We start from the raw sequence: 25,056 nt of genomic DNA on the forward strand, positions 1-25,056 counted from the left end.
TCTGACCTGTTCTTATGGCCACAGTATTTATGTGGCTGGTCCAGTTAAGTTTCTAGTCAATGGTGACCCCCAGGATGTTGATGGTGGGGGATTCGGCGATGGTAATGCCATTGAATGTCAAGGGGTGGTGGTTCGACTCTTGCTTGTTGGAGATAGTCATTGCCTGGCACTTCTATTACATGTTGTATTAACATCTATTTGATATATTTTTTAAACCTTTTGCCTGCATGCACTTTCTGGCAACTTTTTCCATGTATTAATTCCCATATTCACATTTATATTGGAGAAGGCCTATGTAAACTTGTCATGCTGTACTTACACCCTCCTCCCAGCGGGGGCGCTGTAGTGCTACCACTAACAGACGGCTGTGATTATAATGGGATAAGTTTACAGAGACCGTTTCCATTAGAAGTGTCAACATAGTAACACAGAAAGATGAAAATAAGGACAGAATGTATGACTTTAAAATGGGGACTGAATTATGTTTGTGTGCCATGGTTCAATTATTCCCCGTCCTCTAAACCAGCTCCACCTGAAGATGACCTTAGTCAGAGGACATTGACTAGTACAGTACCAATAATGTATAATTATACACACTATTATACAATTCATGTATAATATATAATACACATTTATTACATGTTAGGGTTAGATATCAAGTCAGCCGTGGCCCAGTGAGTCGCACTCTCGCCTCTGATTCAGAAGGTCGTGGGTTCGAGTCCCACTCCAGAGACTTGAGCACAAAAATCTAGCCTGACACTCCCAGCGCAGTACTGAGGGAGCGCCACACTGTCGGAGGGGCGGTACTGAGGGAGCACCGCACTGTCGGAGGGGCAGTACTGAGGGAGCGCCGCACTGTCGGAGGGGCAGTACTGAGGGAGCGCCGCACTGTCGGAGGGGCAGTACTGGGGGAGCGCCGCACTGTCGGAGGGGCAGTACTGAGGGAGCGCCGCACTGTCGGAGGGGCAGTACTGGGGGAGCGCCGCACTGTCGGAGGGGCAGCACTGGGGGAGTGCCGCACTGTCGGAGGGGCAGCACTGAGGGAGTGCCGCACTGTCAGAGGGGCAGTACTGAGGGAGCGCCACACTGTCGGAGGGGCAGTACTGAGGGAGCACCGCATTGTCAGAGATGCCGTCTTTTAGATGAGACGTTAAACCGAGGCCCCGTCTGCTCTCTCTCAAGTGGATGTAAAAGAGCCCACGGGTACTATTTTGAAGAAGAGCAGGGGGAGTTCTCCCCAGCGTCCTGGCCAATATTTATCCCTCAATCAACATCACTAAATAAAAAACAGATGATCTGGTCATTATAAGATTGCTATTTGCAGGAGCTTGCTGTACACAAATTGGCTGCCGCGTTTTCTACATTACAACTGTGACTGCACTCCAAAAAGTACTTCATTGGCTGTAAAGCGCTTTGGGATGTCCGGTGGGCGTGAAGGCGCTATATAAATGAAGTAGGATGGGGCGGAGGCTGGTGTGGAGCAGAAACACCGGCACGGAACAGATGGGCCGAATGGCCTGTTTCTGTGCTGTAAATACTGTGTCATTCTATAACTTGCACAATGTATTTAACACAGTGCATTACACACACGTGTAACCTGCATTGATTACAGGAATATATCATTTAGATAATATACCTTGTAATACAGTTATCATACATACTGCATATTGTGTTACTGGCAAATGTAATAATATATATAAAACGCACGTTGCATAAATTGCAATTATAGATTTTGTTACAGGAGAACGCTGCACTATTGCGTGCGGAGAGAAATAATGGTGAAATGCAATTAGAAATTATTTTTTTTAAATGCCAGATGCCATCTTGTCGACGAAACCCTGCAGCTGGCGTGAAGCTCTCGAGGATTGTGCCCCAGGTGACAGGGTTTAGGCTGTGATTCTTTAAGGAGCTCACTCACGCTTTCAGTCTGATCTTTCGCTGTGCTCATCCGGCGCCCGCCTGACCGACCCTCCCCACTTAACTGCTTCGCTCCCTGAGTGCCCTTTTCCCTTTTTTTCTGCCGTGGTGTGATGATTTATCTTTTTCCTCCAAAAAAAAGACGTAGGTGATTGGGATTAAAGCTTTGTTATTGTGAAATGGCACAACGCCTGTCTGATTAATGCATCGGCGCTCCCCTTCAAAAATTGTTTATCTGATGAATTATTTTTGAAATTTGAGATTGGGCACATACTGGGTTTGAAATCATTTTTTAAAAATGGTTGCATTTGAAATTGACACACTTGAAATTGATGCACTTTATTTGAAATTGTTGCATTTGAAATGGAAACATTTGAATTGACTGTTCTGAAATTGACATGTTCTGAAATTGACATGTTTTGAAATTGACATGTTCTGAAATTGACATGTTTTGAAATTGACATGTTCTGAAATTGACATGTTCTGAAATTGACATGTTTTGAAATTGACATGTTCTGAAATTGACGTTTTGAAATTGACATGTTCTGAAATTGACATGTTTTGAAATTGACATGTTCTGAAATTGACATGTTCTGAAATTGACATGTTTTGAAATTGACATGTTCTGAAATTGACGTTCTGAAATTGACATGTTTTGAAATTGACATGTTTTGAAATTGACGTTCTGAAATTGACATGTTCTGAAATTGTTCCTTTTAGAAATTGACATCTTTAAATATGTGGTGACTTAGAAGGTGGGAATTCTTTGTTTAAAACGCGCATTGTGTTGTATTTGGGGCGGTGTGTCCTCTTCCCCAGGGTTCTCTGTGTGGCCCTGGAGCTTGGTGGTGAAAGGGTTACGGGTGATGTCAGTATTTTTTTCTCTCCCTCTCCCTCCCTCCCTCGCTGGTGTCTGGGGCTGATGTTGAAATGGCTGCAGAAGAGAGAGGGGACTTCATCCAGACTCCCAGCTCTTCCCCCGCCAAGAAGGACCTGCCCCTAAAAAGCATCAATAACTCCACCGCCAGCCCAGCCAACAACAGCCTGATCAATAGCCTAATCAATAGCCACACTCCAGCGCCGCCACTAAACCCAGCCCCGTCCACTCCTCCTTCCCGTCGTCTCACTCTCCTTCCATCCCGATGAAGGACCAGGACGCAATCAAACTCTTCATTGGCCAGATCCCGAGAAACCTGGAAGAGAAAGACCTCAAGCCTCTCTTCGAAGAATTCGGGAAAATCTATGAACTCACTGTGCTGAAAGACAGATACACCGGAATGCACAAAGGTAAGAGGGAGGGGGCAAATATTGACAAAATGAGACAAACCCCAAGAACCCGAAGCAGCTCCAGAGGCGAGGCAATCGGAGCTCTCTAATTATAAAATATAATAATATCTTTCTGGTTTTTTTTAATTGCAAATCAGGAATGAGCTAGATCTCTCTCCGTGATCTTAACAGATGGGATGTAGACAATGCTTTTTTTTAAAGTCAGCATGCTTACTCGCGACACAAAGAAAATGGGATAAATCTTAAACAATGGCTTTACATTTTTCTATATATATATATTTTGCAAAAGGTTCGGGGTGAATTGGATTGGGGTCTGCTGTTGGCAAAAAAACTGGACAAAGGAAATGGGAATAGACGGTGGTGGTGGAGAGGGGGGCGGGGGTTGGCGAAGATTATAAATAATAATAACAAGCGGCAGAGGGAGAACAAGGGAGATGGGAAACAAAGAGGTGGTGGGACATCTGTGATGGAAAGTCGGGTTGGGAAAGGGGGTGAGGGGCGACTGTTTAACCACAGATTTGGACAGGGAATTGGGTAAAGGGGGGGGGGGAAGGGAAAACAAGACAGGATTAATAGGCTGGGGTGGAGGGGGAAATATATATCCGACACGGTAGGAAGAGAGTGCTTATTACAAAAAAAATGTGTTTTTGATCATCGCAGACACTTTTGGCAAAGTTCTAGTGGGTCAGAAATGAATAGATTCCGTGTTAACCTGTTAAGCTTTCAATCTCCCTCATGCTCTGAGATTGCACGTGTGTGTGTATGTGTATGGGGCGGGGGTTGGCTTTTTTTTTGGGACCTGGAACTGCCTGGTGGTCTGCCTGACATGATAGGCTATTGTGGGATCTTGCTGTGCTCTTATTTTCCAATCCAATCCAAGACAAGACTTTTGTCAAAAGACAAAGTATTATATATTATATTATTTGACTTTTTTCTTCACAATCAGAACTAATGGGATTCTTTTTTCTCAACTGGGCTTTATTGGAGGCGGCCTGACCGCAGAAGTTGTTGTGGGATCTCGCTGTGCCTTTCTTGTCAAATCTGCATAAAAGAAAAGTCGTTGAGTTTGTCAAATACGACTCGCGAAAGCAAGGCGAGTTCTTTTTTTAATAGAAACCCTTACAGCGTTTGCTAAATTTAAAGAACTGAAGATAAAAGGGAGGGGGAAGGGACACAGCTAGAGATTTGTAAGTGTTTGTTTAAGATGAGGGGGAAAGAGATTTATTTATCCCCCCCCACACACACACAGGGCCAGCCGGCCCCACTGCATTCCACCCAGTCTCAAAAGGCAATTTCGGCTTCATGCATTTCACATGTGTTCAGCAGGGAGGGTGAGTGGGACAGGAGGAGAGGTGGGGAGGGAGATGAGGGCAAGAGTGTTTTGATTTATTTTTCAGGCGGGTCTGGGTGAGGGTCAGGCCCGGCCTCTGGGGAGAGGGGAGAACCCTTCACCAGAAAGAGAGAGAGAGAGAGGCAGGCAGACAAAAAGAGAGGGAGCTTTTTTTAAACAACAGAAACTGGGCCAGACATACACGGCTTATGGCTTTGAAATATTAACTATGCAATATAACAGTGACATTTACAAGGCCTTTGAAGGCAATGGGTTAGACCTGTGTGTGAGTAGCAGACAGTGCATAAATTGCCCTATAGAGGACTGGGTCACTGAATTTAAGGGGCTCTTAGGGCAGATATCTGGCTTGGTGTTCCCCCTCCAGCCCTTCTCTCTCTTATTAAAAGTTTGGTGTCAGGAATATTGCAATGAGAGTATGAGCAAGCTGATTGATATAATCGCCCATTGGCGGCCGTGCCTTCAGCCGCCTGGGCCCCGAGCTCTGGAATTCCCTCCCTAAACCTCTCCGCCTCTCTCTCTCCTCCTTTAAGACGCTCCTTAAAACCGACCTCTTTGACCAAGCTTTTGGTGGTCGGCCCTGATTTCTGCTTGCGCGCCAAGCACATGGCATGCCGGGCCAATCAGTTGTACAGGGCCTTGGTGAGACCACATCTTGAGTATTGTGTGCAGTTTTGGTCGCCTTATCTGAGGAAGGATGTTCTTGCCATGGAGGGAGTGCAACGAAGATTCACCAGACTGATACCTGGGATGGCAGGAATGACGTATGAGGAGAGATTGAGTCGATTGGGCTTATACTCGCTGGAGTTTAGAAGAATGAGAGGGGATCTCATCGAAACTTATAAAATTCTAACAGGACTAGACAGACTAGATGCTGGAAGGATGTTCCCGATGGTCGGGGAGTCCAGAACCAGGGGTCACAGTCTAAGGATAAGGGGTAAGCCATTTAGGACAGAGATGAGGAGGAATTTCTTCACCCAGAGAGTGGTGAACCTGTGGAATTCTCTACCACAGAAGGCAGTGGAGGCCAATTCATTAAATATATTCAAGAAGGAATTAGATATATTTCTTAAGGCTAAAGGGATCAAGGGATATAGGGAGAAAGCAGGGACAGGGTACTGAATTTGGATGATCAGCCATGATCTCATTAAATGGCGGAGCAGGCTCGAGGGGCCGAATGGCCGACTCCTGCTCCTATCTTCTATGTTTCTATCAGAGCCGCAGCGTTGGGCCATGCCAGTCACATGACCGCGCAGACCCATGATGTCTCGTTCTCCTTCCCCCCCCCCCCCACCCCAAACCGCCCTTTGTCAATGCTCACCATCTAACACCAGTGACCAATCAGAGTGCTACAAAAAGCACGCAAGGCAGGCATGCTGGACGCTGAGCCCAGTCCAGATTATACCCTGGGAAAATGAATGAAATAAAAGTCAGTAGCGTGTTCTCACCGAGCCCCTGAATATATTTACAAAAGTGTGTGCTCATCCAAAACTCTGCCGCCGCACCCCCCCCCCCCCCCCGTGTCCCAACTCGCACCCAGTCCCATTCACCCATCACCCCCTGTGTGCCCTGACCTACGTTGGCTCCCGGTCCGGCAACGCCGCAATTTCAAAATTCTCATCCTCGTGTTCAAATCCCTCCATGGCCTCCTCGCTTCCCCCCCCCCCCCCCCACTCCCTATAGAATCATAGAATGGTGACAGCAGAGAAGGAGGCCATTCAGCCCGTCGAGCCCGTGCCGGCTCTCTGCGAGAGCACCTCAGCCAGTCCCACTCTGCCGCCCTTTCCCCGGAGCCCTGCAAATATTTTTCCTTCAGGTACTTATCCAATTCCCTTTTGAAAGCCACGATTGAGTCTGCCTCCACCACCCTTTCAGGCAGTGCATTCCAGATCCTAACCACTCGCTGAGTAAAAAGTTTTTCCTCGTGTCGCCTTTGGTTCTTCTGCCAATCACCTTAAATCTGTGTCCTCTGGTTCTCGACCCTCCCGCCAATGGGAACAGTTTCTCTCTATCTACTCTGTCCAGACCCCTCATGATTTTGAACACCTCGATCAAATCTCCTCTCAACCTTCTCTGCTCTAAGGAGAACAACCCCAGCTTCTCCAGTCTATCCACGTAACTGAAGTCCCTCATCCCTGGAATCATTCTCATAAATCTTTTCTGCACCCTCTCTAAGGCCTTCACATCCTTCCTAAAGTGCGGTGCCCAGAATTGGACACGATACTCCAGTTGAGGCCGAACCAGTGTTTTATAAAGGTTCATCATAATTTCCTTGCTTTTGTACTCTATACCTCTATTTATGAAGCCCAGGATCCCATAAACTTTTTTAACCGCTTTCTCAACCTGCCCTGCCACCTGCAACGATTTGTGCACATATACCCCCAGGTCCCTCTGTTCATGCACCCCCTTCAGGATTGTACCCTTTAGTTTATATTGTCTCTCCACGTTCTTCCTACCAAAATGTATCACTTCACACTTTTCTGCATTAAATTTCATCTATCTCTGTAACCTCCTCCAGACCCACAACCCTCCGAGATCTCTGCGCTCCTCCAATTCTGGCCTCTTGAGCATCCCCAATTTCCATCGCTCCACCATTGGCGGCCGTGCCTTCAGCTGCCTGGGCCCCGAGCTCTGGAATTCCCTCCCTAAACCTCTCCGTCTCTCTCTCTCCTCCTTTAAGACGCTCCTTAAAACCGACCTCTTTGACCCAGCTTTTGGTCACCTGCCCTAATTTCTCCTTATGTGGCTCGGTGTCAAATCTTTGTCTTATAACACTCCTGTGCAGCGCCTTGGGACATTTTACTACGTTAAAGGCGCTATATAAATACAAGTTGCTGTTGTTGGTTGAGAGAAAGAAGTGGCCAGGCCAGGGAACGCAAGTGTACAGCAAATAGAGACATACTATAGTGCAAAGGAGAAGTAGAACTCCAATAATAAAGAGAGGGCAGGGAATAAGTGAGGTAACAGAGAGAGGGCGCGGAATGAACATAAGAAATAGGAGCAGGAATAGGCCACTCGGCCCCTCGAGCCTGCTCTGCCATTCAATAAGATCATGGCTGATCTCGGGCTCAAAGCCACTTCCCTGCCCGTTCCCCATAACCCTTCACTCCCTTATCTTGCAAAAATCTGTCTATCTCCACCTTAAAATGTATTTAATGACCCAGCCTCCACAGCTCTCCGGGGCAGAGAATTCCACAGATTTACGACCCTCTGAGAGAAGAAATTCCTCCTCATCTCAGTTCTAAAAGGGCGACCCTTTATTCTGAAACTATGCCCCCGAGTTCTAGATTTCCCCACGAGGGGAAACATCCTCTCTGCATCTACCCTGTCGAGCCCCCTGAGTATCTTATATGTTTCAATAAGATCCCCTCTCATTCTTCTAAACTCCAATGAGTATAGGCCCAACCTGCTCAACCGTTCCTCATAAGTCAACCCTTTCATCCCAAGAATCAACCTCGTGAATCGTCTCTGAACTGCCTCCAATACAAGTATATCCCTCCGTAAATAAGGAGACCAAAACTGTACGCAGTACTCCAGGTGCGGTCTCACCAACGCCCTGTACAGTTGTAGCAGGACTTCCCTACTTTCATACTCCATCCCCTTTGCAATAAAGGCCAACAGTCCATTTGCCTTATTGATTTCCTGTTGAGTGAGTGAGTTTACAGAGCGCTAGCCTTTATAACTAAGAAGTCTAGAATAGAAAGGGGAGGACGTTTTGCTACAGCTATACAGAGCCCTGGTTAGACCATATCTGGATACTGTGTACAGTTCTGGGCACCGCGCCTTAGAGAGGATATATTGAGGGACTTCAGTTACGTGGAGAGACTGGAGAAGCTGGGGTTGTTCTCACAGAATCACAGAATCTACAGTGCAGATAGAGGCCATTTCGGCCCATCGAGCCTGCACCGACACATATCCCACCCTATCCCCACGCATTTAATCCCCTAACACTAAGGGTCAATTTATCATAGCCAAATCAACCTAACCTGCACATCTTTGGACTGTGGGAGGAAACCGGAGCACCCGGAGGAAACCCACGCAGACACAGGGAGAATGTGCAAACTCCACACAGACAGTCGCCCGAGGCCAGATTTGAACCCAGGTCCCTGGCGCTGTGAGGCAACAGTGCTAACAGAGAAGGTGGAGAGGAGATTTGATGGAGGTGTTCAAAATCATGAGGCCAAAGGCGACGTAAGAAGAAAAATAAAATTTACGCAGCGAGTGGTTGGGATCTGGAATCGCTGCCTGAAAGGGTGGTGGAGGCAGATTCAATCACAGCTTTCAAAAGGGAATTGGATAAGTATCTGAAGGAAAGGGCGGGGGAGTGGGACGAGCTGGGATGCTCTTGCAGAGAGCTGGGCATGGGCTCGATGGGCCGAATGGCCTCCTTCCGTGCTGTAACCATTCTATATTGGACTTGGAAGGAGTTCAGCACAGATTCACCAGAATGTTACTGTGGATCCAAGGGTGAGATTACGATGAGATGTTACATAAACTAAGCTTGTGTTCCCTGGAATATAGAAGATTGAGGGGTGATTTGATTGAGGCTTTTAGGATTTTGAAAGGAATTGATAGGGTCGATAGGGAGAAACGTTTTTCACTGGTTGCGGGGAATCTAGGACAAGGGGACATAATCTTAAAATCAGAGCCAGGCTGTTCAGGAGAGATGTTAGGAAACGCTTCTTCACACAAAGGGCGGTAGACGTGAGGAACTCTGTCCCACAAAAAGCAGCAGATGCCAAGATCAATTCATAATTTTACATCTGAGGTCGATAGATTATTGCTAGACAAGGGTATGAAGGGATAGGGAGCCAAGGCAGGTGGATGGAGTTAGGATACAGATCAGCCGTGATCTCTCTGAATGGCGGAGCAGGCTCAATGGGGCTTAATGGGCTCCTCCTGTTCCTAAAGAGGACGTGGAGTGAATGAGTTTACAGAGAGGGCGGGCACGGTGTGAGCTCTCAGATTGGGGGTTGGAGTACGAGAGAGAGGGGCTTCGATGGGTGTTAGGGTACTAGAGAGAGGGGCTTTGATGGGCATTGGAGTACGAGAGAGAGAGGCTTCGATGGGCATTGGAGTACGAGAGAGAGGGGCTTCGATGGGCATTGGAGTACTAGAGAGAGGGGCTTCGATGGGCATTGGAGTATGAGAGAGAGGGGCTTCGATGGGTGTTGGAGTACTAGAGAGAGGGGCTTTGATGGGTGTTGGGGTACTAGAGAGAGGGGCTTTGATGGGTGTTGGGGTACGAGAGAGAGGGGCTTTGATGGGTGTTGGAGTACTAGAGAGAGGGGCTTTGATGGGTGTTGGGGTACTAGAGAGAGGGGCTTTGATGGGTGTTGGAGTACTAGAGAGAGGGGCTTTGATGGGTGTTGGGGTACGAGAGAGAGGGGCTTTGATGGGTGTTGGGGTACTAGAGAGAGGGGCTTTGATGGGTGTTGGCGTACTAGAGAGAGGGGCTTCGATGGGTGTTGGGGTACTAGAGAGAGGGGCTTTGATGGGTGTGGGGGTACGAGAGGGAGGGGCTTTGATGGGTGTTGGAGTACTAGAGAGAGGGGCTTTGATGGGTGTTGGGGTACTAGAGAGAGGGGCTTTGATGGGTGTTGGGGTACTAGAGAGAGGGGCTTCGATGGGTGTTGGGGTACTAGAGAGAGGGGCTTTGCTGGGTGTTGGGGTACTAGAGAGAGGGGCTTTGGGTGTTGGGGTACTAGAGAGAGGGACTTTGATGGGTGTTGGGGTACTAGAGAGAGGGGCTTTGCTGGGTGTTGGGGTACTAGAGAGAGGGGCTTTGATGGGTGTTGGGGTACGAGAGAGAGGGGCTTCGATGGGTGTTGGGGTACTAGAGAGAGGGGCTTTGATGGGTGTTGGGGTACGAGAGAGCGGGACTTTGATGGGTGTTGGGGTACGAGAGGGAGGGGCTTTGCTGTTGACCAGGACACTGGGAGAGCTCTCTGCTCTTCCACTAGCACCATGGGATCTTTTACGTCCACGTGAGCAAACAGATAGGTCCTCAGTTTAACATCACATTCACAGGACTGCCCCGCCGTCAGTGCAGCACTCCCTCAGTACTGCCCTCCAAAAGTGCAGTGCTCCCTCAGTACTGCCCTCCGACAGTGCGGCGCTCCCTCAGTACCGCCCCTCCGACAGTGCGGCGCTCCCTCAGTACCGCCCCTCCGACAGTGTGGCGCTCCCTCAGTACCGCCCCTCCGACAGTGCGGCGCTCCCTCAGTACCGCCCCTCCGACAGTGCGGCGCTCCCTCAGTACCGCCCCTCCGACAGTGCGGCGCTCCCTCAGTACCGCCCCTCCGACAGTGCGGCGCTCCCTCAGTACTGCCCCTCCGACGGTGCGGCGCTCCCTCAGTACCGGCCCTCCGACGGTGCGGAGCTCCCTCAGTACTGCCTCTCCGACAGTGCAGCGCTCCCAGTACTGGCCCGGGAGTGTCCGCTTGGATTTTGTGCTCGAGTCTCTGGAGTGGGACTGGAACCCACGACCTTCTGACTCTGAGGCGAGAGAAAGAGTGAGAGAGAGAATGCTACCCACTGAGCCACGGCTGATACCTGAGTCTTTCTGTCTCGGATGCGACAGACCTGCTGTGTCCAGTGCGGATTCTGGTAGATAATGGGGGATCCGTTTGTAACTGACGGACTTCTTGGTGACTCAGTCAGGCCCTGCACGTGACTCCACTCCCACCTAATGCGATTGGCTCTGAAATCCCTCAGTCGGGGCCCAGCGCGCCGGCCTCATTTGTGTTTTAAGAAGAGCTGAAAATATCAAAATCAAACCAAGCACTCGGGTTCATTTCTAAAGGAACAGAACTGCAAAGCAGAGAGCCTCGGTTATACCCCATTGGGAGCACTGTGCACAGTTCTGGTCTCCGTATACCTTGGTTAGACCACACTTGGAGCACTGTGCACAGCTCTGGTCTCCATATACCTTGGTTTGACCACACTTGGAGCATTGTGCACAGCTCTGGTCTCCATATACCTTGGTTTGACCACACTTGGAGCACTGTGCACAGTTCTGGTCTCCATATACCTTGGTTAGACCCCACTGGGAGCACTGTGCACAGCTCTGGTCTCCATATACCTTGGTTTGACCACACTTGGAGCACTGTCCACAGTCCTGGTCTCTATATACGTTGGTTAGACCACACTTGGAGCACTGTGCACAGTTCTGGTCTCCATATACCTAGGTTAGACCCCACTTGAAGCACTGTGCACAGTTCTGGTCTCCATATACCTTGGTTAGACCACACTTGGAGCACTGTGCACAGTTCTAGTCTCCATATACCTTGGTTAGACCCCACTTGAAGCACTGTGCACAGTTCTGGTCTCCATATACCTTGGTTAGACCACACTGAGAGCACCGCGCACAGTTCTGGTCTCCGTATACCTTGGTTAGACACACTGGGAGCACCGTGCACAGTTCTGGTCTCCATATACCTTGGTTAGACCACACTTGAAGCACTGTGCACAGTTCTGGTCTCTGTATACCTTGGTTAGACCCCACTTGAAGCACTGTGTGCAGTTCTGGTCTCCATATACCTTGGTTAGACCCCACTTGGAGCACTGTGCACAGTTCTGGTCTCCATATACCTCGGTTAGACCACACTTGGAGCACTGTGCACAGTTCTGGTCTCCGTATACCTTGGTTAGACCACACTTGGAACACTGTGCACAGTTCTGGTCTCCATATACCTTGGTTAGACCACACTTGGAGCACTGTGCACAGTTCTGGTCTCTGTATACCTTGGTTAGACCCCACTTGAAGCACTGTGTGCAGTTCTGGTCTCCATATACCTTGGTTAGACCCCACTTGGAGCACTGTGCACAGTTCTGGCCTCCATAGACCTTGGTTAGACCACACTTGGAGCACGAGCACAGTTCCGGTCTCCATACACCTTGGTTAGACCCCACTTGAAGCACTGTGCACAGTTCTGGTCTCCGTATACCTTGGTTAGACCACACTTGGAGCACTGCGCACAGTTCTGGTCTCCATATACCTTGGTTAGACCACACTTGGAGCACTGCGCACAGTTCTGGTCTCCATATACCTCGGTTAGACCACACTTGGAGCACTGTGCACAGTTCTGGTCTCCATATACCTCGGTTAGACCACACTGGGAGCACTCTGCACAGTCTGGTCTCCATATACCTTGGTTAGACCACACTTGGAGCACTGTGTGCAGTTCTGGTCTCCATATACCTTGGTTAGACCCCACTTGGAGCACTGTGCACAGTTCTGGTCTCCGTATACCTTGGTTAGACCCCACTTGGAGCACTGTGCACAGTTCTGGTCTCCATAGACCTTGGTTAGACCACACTTGGAGCACGTGCACAGTAATGGTCTCCATATACCTTGGTTAGACTACACTTGGAGCACTGTGCACAGTTCTGGTCTCCATATACCTCGGTTAGACCGCACTTGGAGCACTGTGCACAGTTCTGGTCTCCATATTACACAAAGGATATGGAGGCACTGGAGAAGGTGCAAAAAAGATTTACTAGAATGAGACCAGAACTGCGAGATTACACCTATGAGGAAAGACTGAACAGGTTGGGGCTCTTTTTCTCTAGAAACGAGAAGGCTGAGGGGTGACCTGATCGAGGTCTTTAAGATTATGAAAGGGGTTCGATAGGGTAGACGTAGAGATGATGTTTCCACTTGTGGGGGAGACCAGAACTAGGGGCCATCAATATAAGATAGTCACTAATAAATCCAATGGGGAATTCAGGAGAAACTTTATTACCCAGAGAGTGGTGAGAATGTGGAACTCGCTACCACAGGGAGTGGTTGAGGCGAATAGTATCGATGCATTTAAGGGGAAGCTGGATAAACACATGAGGGAGAAAGGAATAGAGGGATATGGGTGAGATGAAGAGTGGAGGGAGGAGGCTGGTGCGGGGAATAAACACCGGCACGGAACAGATGGGCCGAATGGCCTGTTTCTGTGCTGTGAACTCTCTGATTGACAGATTGTGACAGGATTCACACACCAATGAAACGAGCCTGTGTTGCCTTCTCCCGCCTGACTAGAAGCAGCTTCTTAAAGGCACCCTCCCTCCGCCATCAACCGCGTGACTAAAGTTCACCGAGATATTTTAAAACCTGCAATTCGATATCCCATAAAATCCCAATTGAACTGATTACTTCCAATTTGCCTTTGACTCCCGATTGTGTGTGTGTGTGGCTTTATCGATTTGAAGGACTGAAGCGCCTCTCCCCTCCTGCTTTGATTCCCACGTGGGAGGCCAGCGGACAATGCCGGGACGTGGGAGCTTTGCAGGGATTGTGACGAGGGGGCAGGGGATCGGGGATTGTCCAACCCCCCCTCCAGGATCTCCCTGGTGTCTCCAGGACTTAAAGGTTAATCTCCAGGGCACTGGCTGCCAGCACAAAAACCCGGGAGAAAAACCCTCGAGACGTTAAATAAAACTGTTTCCATTTTTTTTTGAGCACTTTCATTTATTTCAGTTGTATAAAAAAAATATTGGCGATGATGGCGGTGGATGGGGAAAGAATATATGTGAAGTTATCCACTTCAGTAGGAAAAACAGAAAGGTAGAGTATGATTTAAATGGTGATAGATTGGGAAATGTTGATGTACAGAGGGACCTGGGTGTCCTTGTACACCAGTCACTGAAAGCAAACATGCAGGTGCAGCAAGCAGTTAGGAAGGCAAATGGTATGTTGGCCCTCATTGCAAGAGGATTTGAGTACAGGAGCAAGGATGTCTTACTCCAGTTATACAGGGCCTTGGTGAGACCACACCTGGAGTACTGGGTGCAGTTTTGGTCTCCTTACCTAAGGAAGGATATACTTGCCATAGAGGGAGTGCAGCGAAGGTTCACCAGACTGATTCCTGGGATGGCAGGACTGTCATATGAGGAGAGATTGGGTCGACTAGGCCTGTATTCACTAGAGTTTAGAAGAATGAGAGGGGATCTCATTGAAACGTATAAAATTCTGACAGGGCTAGACAGACTGGATGCAGGGAGGATGTTTCCCCTGGCTGGGGGGGTCTAGAACGAGGGGTCACAGTCTCAGGATACAGGGTAGGACATTTAGGACTGAGATGAGGAGAAATTTCTTCACTCAGAGGGTGGTGAACCTGTGGAATTCTCTACCACAGAAGGCTGTGGAGGCCAAGTTACTGGATATATTTAAGAAGGAGATCGATAGATTTCTAGACACAAAAGGCATCAAGGGGTATGGGGAGAGAGCGGGAATATGGTATTGAGATAGAGGATCAGCCATGATCATATTGAATGGCGGAGCAGGCTCGAGGGGCCGAATGGCCGACTCCTGCTCCTATTTTTCTATGTTTCTAGAAAGGGAAACTCGAAGTGAGGGAAAGCAAATGGCGTCGAATCCAAAATGGCGGGTGCGTGCGTTCATGCGCAGGGTCGAAAGAAGGTTCAGGACAGGAGCCCAAGTGACTGGCTCGTTCCCACTCCCAAGTGACTGGCTCGGGACCGACGCTCCCTGCAAGTCGTCCAGCGCCCCGGGGAATATCCGCTTTTCTGCATGGAATATCGCGCGCACGGGACCAGAAACAATGACAGGGAACGTTGCTCGGGACCCTTCCGTTGCCTTCCCCGTTCGCAGTGAGGCTGTGTCCCCCCCCGCCCACCCCTTGGTGTTCGGCCCTCCTTAACCCAACGGACTGTTTGTTCCCACCCTGGATATACGACCTCTCTCTCCCCACCGTGTGACGCTGCGCCCTTCTTACCTGCCCCCACCCACCCCCTGATTTTCCCCTCATAGGTTGGGTGACGGGGGTGAGAGAAATCAGCCAGTCTAACCCGCTTCCCCGATCGCTATCCAGTGACCCCCTCGCCCCCCCCGCTCACTGGAAAGCGCGCGCCCGTTGTTGTTGCGCGTCCAAACGATGCGCGACGCCCTCCGTGGTCGATTAGCCACCCGCCGCACAGTTGGTAAAATGGCCACTTGTAAGAACCACCAGTCTGTGGAACTGCGAGAGGAGGCGTCTTTGTGAGGGGGGAGGGGGGGCGGAGCCAACTCTGGCTTCGTCACGTCATCTCCTGCCTCCATCCTTCCCCGCCCCCACACCCGCCATCGGTCGCCCAGCACCCACATCCTCGCCGCGCCCCGCCCCGCCCTCCCACGGCCAATCGGAAAGCAAACAGACTCTTTGTTACCCGAGTGAGTAGACTAGGCCTATATTCCCTAGAGTTTAGAAGAGTGAGAGGTGATCTCATTGAAACATATCAGATTCTGAGGGGGATTGACAGGGTAGATGCTGAGAGGCTGTTTCCCCCCTGGCCGGAGAGTCTAGAACCAGGGGTCACAGTCTCAGGATAAGGGGTCGGCCATTGAGGACTGAGATGAGGAGGAATTTCTTCACTCAGAGGGCGGTGAATCTTTGGAATTCTCTACCCCAGAGGGCTGTGGAGGCTCAGTCGTTGAGTATATTCAAGGCCGAGGTCGATAGATTTTTGGACTCTCGGGGAATCGAGGGATAGGGGGATCGGGCGGAGAAAGTGGAGTTGAAGTCAAACCACAGGGAGTGGTTGAGGCGAATAGTATGGATGCATTTAAGGGGAGGCTGGACAAGCATCTGAGGGAGGAGGCAATAGAGGGTTATGTTACATCGTTATATTATTGCATCGTTAAATGGAACTACTTGTTACATCGTTATATGGAACTACTTGTTACATCGTTATATGGAACTACTTTGGTTAGTGTATTTATATTGCTATGTGGCGCACTGTGAAAGGCAGTGCGCAGTGCAAGGTCGGACATCTTGTATCACTCCGCACCATGCGGCAGCAACATCATCAAAGGAAGAATACAACTGAGTGAAAGTCGTAAATTAAAATGAGTTAAAAGTGTCTGTATTACATAGTAATAAGAACACAAGGAGACACAACATGGTGGCAGCGGTGGGATCCGAACCCACGCCTTCGAAATGACTGGAGCCGAATTCCAGTCCTAATTTCCACCGCTGCCACCATGTTGTGTCTCCTTGTGTTCTTATTACTATATAATACAGACACTTTTAACTCATTTTAATTTACGACTTTCACTCAGTTGTATTCTTGCTTTCATGATGTTGCTGCCGCATGGTGCGGAGTGATACAAGATGTCCGACCTTGCACTGCGCACTGCCTTTCACAGTGCGCCACATAGCAATATAAATACACTAACCAAAGTAGTTCCATATAACGATGCAACAAGTAGTTCCATTTAACGATGTAATATAACGATGTAACAGGTTATGCTGATAGATTTAGATGAGGAATGACTGGAGGAGGCTCGAGTCGAGCATGAACACCGGCATGGACTGGGTGGGCCGAATGGCCTGTTTCTGTGCCCTATATCCTGATGTAAAAAGACTACGAATCACTTGGTTTGAGTATAAAACAAGGCTTTAATCAACTGTTTCACAACCATGAGTTTCTAGTTACATCACTAGTTCCTGGTTACAGAAACATCCTGAGCAAGCTGGGCCCACGCCCGAGTATTTAGACTCCTTGGACGGCGCCACCAGCTGGCCGCCCAGTGTTATTTCATGAGTTATAGAGTCATAGAGTTATACAGCACGGACAGAGGCCCTTCGGCCCATCGTGTCCGCGCCGGCCATCAAGCCCTGTCTAATCTAATCCCATATTCCAGCATTTGGTCCGTAGCCTTGTATGCTATGGCATTTCAAGTGCTCATCCAAATGCTTCTTGAATGTTGTGAGGGTTTCTGCCTCCACAACCCTTTCAGGCAGTGAGTTCCAGACTCAAACCACCCTCTGGGTGAAAAAGTTCTTTCTCAAATCCCCTCTAAACCTCCCGCCCTTTACCTTGAATCTATGCCCCCTAGCTATTGACCCTTCTACTAAGGGAAAAAGCTCCTTAGTATCCATCCTATCTATGCCCCTCATAATTTTGTACACCTCAATCATGTCCCCCCTCAGCCTCCTCTGCTCCAAGGAAAACAAACCCAATCTGCCCAGTCTCTCTTCATAGCTGAAGCGCTCCAGCCCTGGTAACATCCTGCTGAATCTCCTCTGCACCCTCTCCAAAGCTATCACATCCTTCCTGTAGTGTGGCGACCAGAACTGCACACAGTATTCCAGCTGTGGCCTAACCAGTGTTTTATACAGCTCCATCATAACCTCCTTGCTCTTATATTCTATGCCTCGGCTAATGAAGGCAAGTATCCCATATGCCTTTTTTACCACCTTATCCACCTGTTCCGCCGCCTTCAGGGATCTGTGTACTTGCACACCCAGATCCCTCTGACCCTCCGTCTTGCCTAGGGTCTTTCCATTCATTGTGTATTCCCTTGCCTTGTTAGTCCCCCCAAAGTGCATCACCTCGCACTTTTCCGGGTTAAATTCCATTTGCCACTGTTCCGCCCATCTGACCAACCCATCTATATCGTCCTGCAGACTGAGACTACCCTCCTCGCTATTTACCACCCTACCAATTTTTGTATCATCCGCGAACTTACTGATCATACCTTTTACATTCATATCCAAGTCATTAATGTAGACCACAAACAGCAAGGGACCCAGCACCGATCCCTGTGGTACCCCACTGGCCACAGGCTTCCAGTCACAAAAACAACCTTCGACCATCACCCTCTGCCTTCTGCCACTAAGCGAGTTTTGTATCCAATGTGCCAAGGCACCCTGGATTCCATGGGCTCTTACCTTCTTGACCAGTCTCCTGTGCGGGACTTTATCGAAGGCCTTACTGAAATCCATGTATACCACATCCACTGCGTTACCCTCATCCACACACCTAGTCACCCCCTCAAAAAATTCAATCAAATTAGTCAGACATGATCTTCCCTTGACAAAGCCATGCTGACTATCCCTGATTAATCCTTGCCTCTCCAAGTGGAGACTAATTTTGTCCCTCAGAATTTTTTCCAATAATTTTCCTACCACTGATGTTAGGCTCACTGGCCTGTAGTTCCCCGGTTTTTCCCTACTCCCCTTCTTGAATAATGGTACTACATTAGCGGTTCTCCAGTCCTCTGGCACATCCCCTGTGGCCAGAGAGGTTCTGAATATATGTGTTAGAGCCCCCGCAATCTCCTCCTTTGCCTCACACAGCAGCCTGGGATACATTTCATCCGGGCCTGGGGATTTATCCATTTTTAGGCCTGCTAAAACCGCCAATACCTCCTCCCTCTCGATGTTAATATGTTCGAGTATATCACAGTCCCCCCGCCCTATTTCTATGTCTACATCGTCCCTCTCCATAGTGAAAACAGATATGATAAGATTCTTGACATATCCTATGTAAGATCAGCCATGATCTTATTGAACGGCGGAGCAGGCTCGAGGGCCCGAATGGCCAACTCCCGTTCCTGTTTCTTACGTTCTTTTGATTAGTTAGCTTTAGCCTGGCAACAGCTTCTCTTCCCATCTCCACATATTTTTTGTAACTAACAGGAAAAAGGCCAAACGAGCATGGGGGCTGCCCGCCCGTCTCTCCTGTGCTGTGACAGTTTTAGTTGAGCGATGATTCGCTGACTGCATGTTCCGATCCCACGGTGTTTTTGTGATTTTTTTTTTTGTTTTTTTTTTGCCCTGTTAAGGATGTGCCTTCCTGACTTACTGCGCGAGGGAGTCCGCACTGAAAGCACAGACAGCGCTGCACGAACAGAAGACGCTGCCTGGGGTAAGTGAGATTCACTAACCGAGCGGGGGGGGGGGGGGGAAAGATTTAAAAATGATTATCATTGCGGAACTCTGATAAACGGTACCGGGGATGAGGGCCTTCAGTTAGGTGGAGAGGCCTGAGAAACTGGGATTGTTCTCCTGAGAGCAGAGACGGTTAAGGAGGAGATGTAATCGAGGTGACACACGGAGCGGCCAGTCTCGAATCTCTACCACCACACACTGTCAGTCCGCATACCGGGGGCGTTCATTTCTCAATCACTGGTTCGGCCCCAGCCCTGGAGTCTTGTGTCCAATTCTGGGCACCGCACTTTAGGAAGGATGTCGAGGCCTTGGAGAGGGATGCAGAGGAGATTTACCAGAATGGGACCAGGGGATGAGGGACTTCAGTTACGTGGAGAGACTGGAGAAGCTGGGATTGTTCTCCTTAGAGCAGAGAAGGTTAAGGGGAGATTTAACAGAGGCGTTCAGAATTACGAGGGGTTTTGATGGAGTAAATAAGGAGAAACTGTTTCCACTGGCAGGAGGGTCGGTAACCAGAGGACACTGAAGATAATCGGTAAAAGAACCAGGGGAGGGGCGGGGGGGGGAGTGATGAGAATATTTTTACGCAGCGAGTTGTTGTGATCTGTAATGCGCTGCCTGAAAGGGCGGTGGAAGCAGATTCAATAGTAACTTTCAAAAGGGGAAATTGGATAAATACTCGAAAAGGAATACATTTGCAGGGCTGTGGGGAAAGAGCAGGGGGGAGTGGGATTAATTGGAGAGCTCTTTCAAAGAGCCGGCACAGGCACGGTGGGCCGAATGGCCTCCTCCTGTGCTGTATGGTTCTATGAGAGGCTGAGGCCCACCGTGCAGCGCCCGTCTATGGGTGAGAGGAGCAGGCGAGGAGACAAGGAAGGAAGGGTCGGAGGACAGGGCCTGTGTTTGAAGGAGGGCAAGTTCTAAACTAATCTGCGGAAACAATATTCCAGTGAGTGAGCGGCCAGTCTATAGGAGAACGGTGGATGCAGTTAGTATTGATTCGTTCAAATGTAAATTAGATAGATTTCTTTCAGGAAATAACATTTGGGTCTATGAGTAATTGGAGGCATGACGCGTGGTGAGTGTAGCGGGCACGGGAGGAACAGGTGACTTCGGACCTACAGTTAAGAACATAAGAAATAGGAGCAGGAGTCGGCCATTCGGCCCCTCGAGCCTGCTCCGCCATTCAATGCGATCATGGCTGATCTTCTACCTCATCTCCACTTTCCTGCACTATCTCCATGTACCTTGATTCTCTTAATATCCAAAAATCTCTCGATCTCGGTCTTGAATATACTCAACGACTGAGCATCCACAGCCCTCTGGGGCAGAGAATTCCAAAGATTCACCGCCCTCTGAGTGAAGAAATTCCTCCTCATCTCAGTCCTAAATGGCTGACCCCTTATCCTGAGACTGTGACCCCTGGTTCTAGACTCTCCAGCCAGGGGGGAAACAGCCTCTCAGCATCTACCCTGTCAATCCCCCTCAGAATCTTGTATGTTTCAATGAGATCACCTCTCCTTTTTCTAAACTCTAGTGAATATAGGCCTAGTCTACTCAATCTCTCCTCATAGGACAATCCCCCCATCCCAGGAACCAGTCTGGTGAACCTTCGCTGCACTCCCTCTATGGCAAGTATATCCTTCCTTAGGTAAGGAGACCAAAACTGTACACAATACTCAGGTGTGGTCTCACCAGGGCCCTGTATAATTGGAGTAAGACTTCTTTACTCTTATACTCAAATCCTCGTAATAAAGGCCAGCATACCATTTGCTTTCCCAGTTGCTTGCTGTACCGGTTCCCAATGCTCTCCACCACTGGGGGTTTTCCTGGCCTCGTGTCTGGGTCTGTCATAGACTCAAAGATAGAGATTGATTGCTGTGATTAGTGAACAACTCCATCATAGAAACATAGAAAAATAGGAGCAGGAGTCGGCCATTCGGCCCCTCGAGCCTGCTCCACCATTCAATATGATCATGGCTGATCCTCTATCTCAATACCATATTCCCGCTCTCTCCCCATACCCCTTGATGCCTCTTGTGTCCAGAAATCTATCGATCTCCTTCTTCAATATATTCAGTGACTTGGCCTCCACAGCCTTCTGTGGTAGAGAATTCCGCGGGTTCACCACCCTCTGAGTGAAGAAATTTCTCCTCATCTCAGTCCTAAATGTCCTACCCCGTATCCTGAGACTGTGACCCCTCGTTCTAGACCCCCCCAGCCAGGGGAAACATCCTCCCTGCATCCAGTCTGTCTAGCCCTGTCAGAATTTTATACGTTTCAATGAGATCCCCTCTCATTCTTCTAAACTCTAGTGAATACAGGCCTAGTCGACCCAATCCCTCCTCATACGACAGTCCTGCCATCCCAGGAATCAGTCTGGTGAACCTTCGCTGCACTCCCTCCATGGCAAGTGTATCCTTTCTTAGGTAAGGAGACCAAAACTGCACACAGTACTCCAGGTGTGGTCTCACCAAGGCCCTGCACAACTGCAGTAAGACATCCTTGCTCCTGTACTCAAATCCTCTTGCAATGAAGGCCGTTGTTGTATCGTACGACTACCAGGATGGTAGATGGGCCGTGGTCCTCTCTCACCCAGCAATTCCTATGCTCCTAACCTTGGGTGTTAAAGGACTGTAGGGGCAAGGGAAGACTGAGGGAGGGGAGCAGATGGCCCAGAGAGTGCGTAGGTTGAGGGATCGGAAGCTCAGGAGAAGCAAGAACGAAGGTAATGGAACAAGTAAAGAAACAAAAGATGGGTCCCTGAGGAAGTGTAAATGACAACAGCAGAATCCGTGCCATCACCCTTACCGGGTATGGTAGCATAGTGCTTATGTTACTGGACCAGGAATCCAGCGGCCTAGACTCATGATGCAGAGACAGGAGTTCAAGACCCCCCACGGCAGCGGGGGAATTTAAATTCAGTTAATTAATTAAATCTGGAATAAAAAGCTAGTATCGGTCATGAATCGGATTGTTGTAAAAACCCATCTGGTTCACTAATGTCCTTTAGGGAAGGAAATCTACCGTCCTTACCCGGTCTGGCTGATATGTGACTCCAGACCCACAGCAATGGGGTTGACTCTTAACTGCCCTCTGAGATGGTCTCCCAAGCCACTCCGTTGTATAAGGCGGCTCACCACCACCTTCTCAAGGCCAATTAAGGATGGGCAATAAATGCCGGCCTTGCCAGCGATGCCCACATCCCGTGGATAAATATAAAAACTCTGCTATCTGGAAAAATGGGAAAAATATGATCTGAAGTTGTTGGACTCCGGTTGTTTGGAAGATTGCCTAATCGAAAGATGAGGTGCTGTTCCCCGTTAACGACCGTACCCTTATAAACCCCGGAGATGAGGTGAGTGGTGGAAATACTCAGCAGGTCAGGCAGCATCTGTGGAGAGGGAAACAGAGTTAGCGTTTCAGGTCAGAGGGGCAGTACTGAGGGAGTGCCGCACTGTCGGAGGGGCAGTACTGAGGGAGCGCCTCACTGTCGGAGGGGCAGTGCTGAGGGAGCGCCGCACTGTCGGAAGGGCAGTACTGAGGGAGCGCCGCACTGTCGGAGGGGCGGTACTGAGGGAGCGCCTCACTGTCGGAGGGGCAGTGCTGAGGGAGCGCCGCACTGTCGGAAGGGCAGTACTGAGGGAGCGCCGCACTGTCAGAGGGGCGGTACTGAGGGAGCGCCTCACTGTCGGAGGGGCAGTGCTGAGGGAGCGCCGCACTGTCGGAAGGGCAGTACTGAGGGAGCGCCGCACTGTCGGAGGGGCGGTACTGAGGGAGCGCCGCACTGTCGGAGGGGCAGTACTGAGGGAGCGCCGCACTGTCGGAGGGGCAGTACTGAGGGAGCGCCGCACTATCGGAGGGGCAGTACTGAGGGAGCGCCTCACTGTCGGAGGGGCAGTACTGAGGGAGTGCCGCACTGTCGGAGGGGCAGTACTGAGGGAGCGCCGCACTGTCGGAGGGGCAGTACTGAGGGAGTGCCGCACTGTCGGAGGGGCAGTACTGAGGGAGTGCCGCACTGTCGGAGGGGCAGTGCTGCGGGAGGGCTGCACTGCCGGAGAGGCTGTACTGAGGGAGCGCCGTGCTGTCGGAGGGGCAGTACTGAGGGAGCGCCGCACTGTCGGAGGGGCAGTACTGAGGGAGCGCCGTGCTGTCGGAGGGGAAGTACTGAGGGAGCCGCACTATCGGAGGGGCAGTACTGAGGGAGCGCCGCACTGTCGGAGGGGCAGTACTGAGGGAGCGCCGTGCTGTCGGAGGGGCAGTACTGAGGGAGCGCCGTGCTGTCGGAGGGGAAGTACTGAGGGAGCCGCACTGTCGGAGGGGCAGTACTGAGGGAGCGCCGTGCTGTCGGAGGGGAAGTACTGAGGGAGCCGCACTGTCGGAGGGGCAGTACTGAGGGAGGGCTGCACTGCCGGAGATGCTGTCTTTCGGATGAGACGTTAAACAGAGGCCCCATCTGCCTGTTCATTCCTCCCTCGAGCAAAACTACCAACAGATTAACTGGTCACTCGTCTCACCGGTATTTATGGGACAGAGAGGGACGCAGACAGAAAGGCACAGAGAGATAGAGGGAAGAGGAAAATCCTTTTGGGAATATGGCGGGCTGCAGGAAATGGGATACACTTGAGTGTGCGGGATCGACATTTGGGCAAGTTGTTAAATGATTTATCTGCCATTTACAGAGATCATGAACAGTGGAAGTGCTTCCTGTACGGAACAATATATCTGTAAACAGCAAGCGACCTTTGTCATAAGTACACAGCGAATCCTTAGCAACGCTCCCCCTCCCCCTCTCTCATCTCGCATTCTCCCCCTCCCCCGCTCTCATCTCGCTTTCTCTCCCTCTCCCTCCCCCTCTCTCATCTCGTCCTTGCTTCCCCTTCCCTCTCTCTCCCTCACATCCCCTTCCCTCTCCCTCGCGCTCTCTCCCCTTCCCTCTCGCTCCCTCACATCCCCTTCCCTCTCCCTCGCTCGCTCTCTCTCCCTTCCCTCTCCCTCGCTCTCTCCCCCCTTCCCTCTCTCTCCCTCGCTCTCTCCCCCTTCCCTCTCTCTCCCTCACATCCCCTTCCCTCTCCCTCGCTCTCTCTCCCCTTCCCTCTCTCTCTCTCCCCTTCCCTCTCTCTCCCTCGCTCTCTCTCCCCTTCCCTCTCTCTCCCTCGCTCTCTCCCCCCTTCCCTCTCCCTCGCTCTCTCCCCCTTCCCTCTCCCTCGCTCTCATCCCCCCTTCCCTCTCTCTCCCTCGCTCTCTCCCCCTTCCCTCTCTCTCCCTCACATCCCCTTCCCTCTCCCTCGCTCTCTCTCCCCTTCCCTCTCCCTCGCTCTCTCCCCCTTCCCTCTCCCTCGCTCTCTCCCCCCTTCCCTCTCGCTCCCTCACATCCCCTTCCCTCTCCCTCGCTCTCTCTCCCCTTCCCTCTCTCTCCCTCACATCCCCTTCCCTCTCCCTCGCTCTCTCTCCCCTTCCCTCTCTCTCCCTCGCTCTCTCCCCCTTCCCTCTCCCTCGCTCTCTCCCCTTCCCTCTCCCTCGCTCTCTCCCCCTTCCCTCTCCCTCGCTCTCTCCCCCTTCCCTCTCCCTCGCTCTCTCCCCCCTTCCCTCTCTCTCCCTCACATCCCCTTCCCTCTCCCTCGCTCTCTCTCCCCTTCCCTCTCTCTCCCTCACATCCCCTTCCCTCTCCCTCGCTCTCTCTCCCCTTCCCTCTCCCTCGCTCTCTCCCCCTTCCCTCTCTCTCCCTCGTTCTCTCCCCCTTCCCTCTCCCTCGCTCTCTCCCTCACATCCCCTTCCCTCTCCCTCGCTCTCTCCCCCCTTCCCTCTCTCTCCCTCACATCCCCTTCCCTCTCC

At 50.6% G+C, this 25,056-nt stretch overlaps 1 protein-coding gene across 3 annotated transcripts in view; it reads left to right on the forward strand.

Annotated features, from left to right (window-relative positions):
• The first annotated feature begins 2,731 nt into the window (after window positions 1–2,731).
• LOC147086430 (CUGBP Elav-like family member 3-B) overlaps window positions 2,732–25,056 on the forward strand; it is a 102,570-nt gene continuing 80,245 nt past the window's right edge. Inside the window, exons 1-2 of one of the 3 annotated variants that reach the window (XR_015075726.1) lie at window positions 2,732–3,204; window positions 19,116–19,198. Coding sequence is in view for 2 of the 3 variants with exons in the window: in XM_085978532.1 (XP_085834658.1) it covers window positions 3,060–3,204; window positions 19,116–19,198 (228 nt within the window). In the remaining variant the exon portion in view is untranslated. The remainder of the gene's footprint in view (window positions 3,205–19,115; window positions 19,199–25,056) is intronic. The other 2 variants (XM_085978532.1, XM_085978533.1) reach the window with 2 other exon arrangements.

Source organism: Somniosus microcephalus, unplaced genomic scaffold, assembly GCF_052327205.1.
Source record: "Somniosus microcephalus isolate GS21.2 unplaced genomic scaffold, FLI_Smic_1.0 unresolved_chr7, whole genome shotgun sequence".
NCBI lineage: Eukaryota > Metazoa > Chordata > Chondrichthyes > Squaliformes > Somniosidae > Somniosus > Somniosus microcephalus.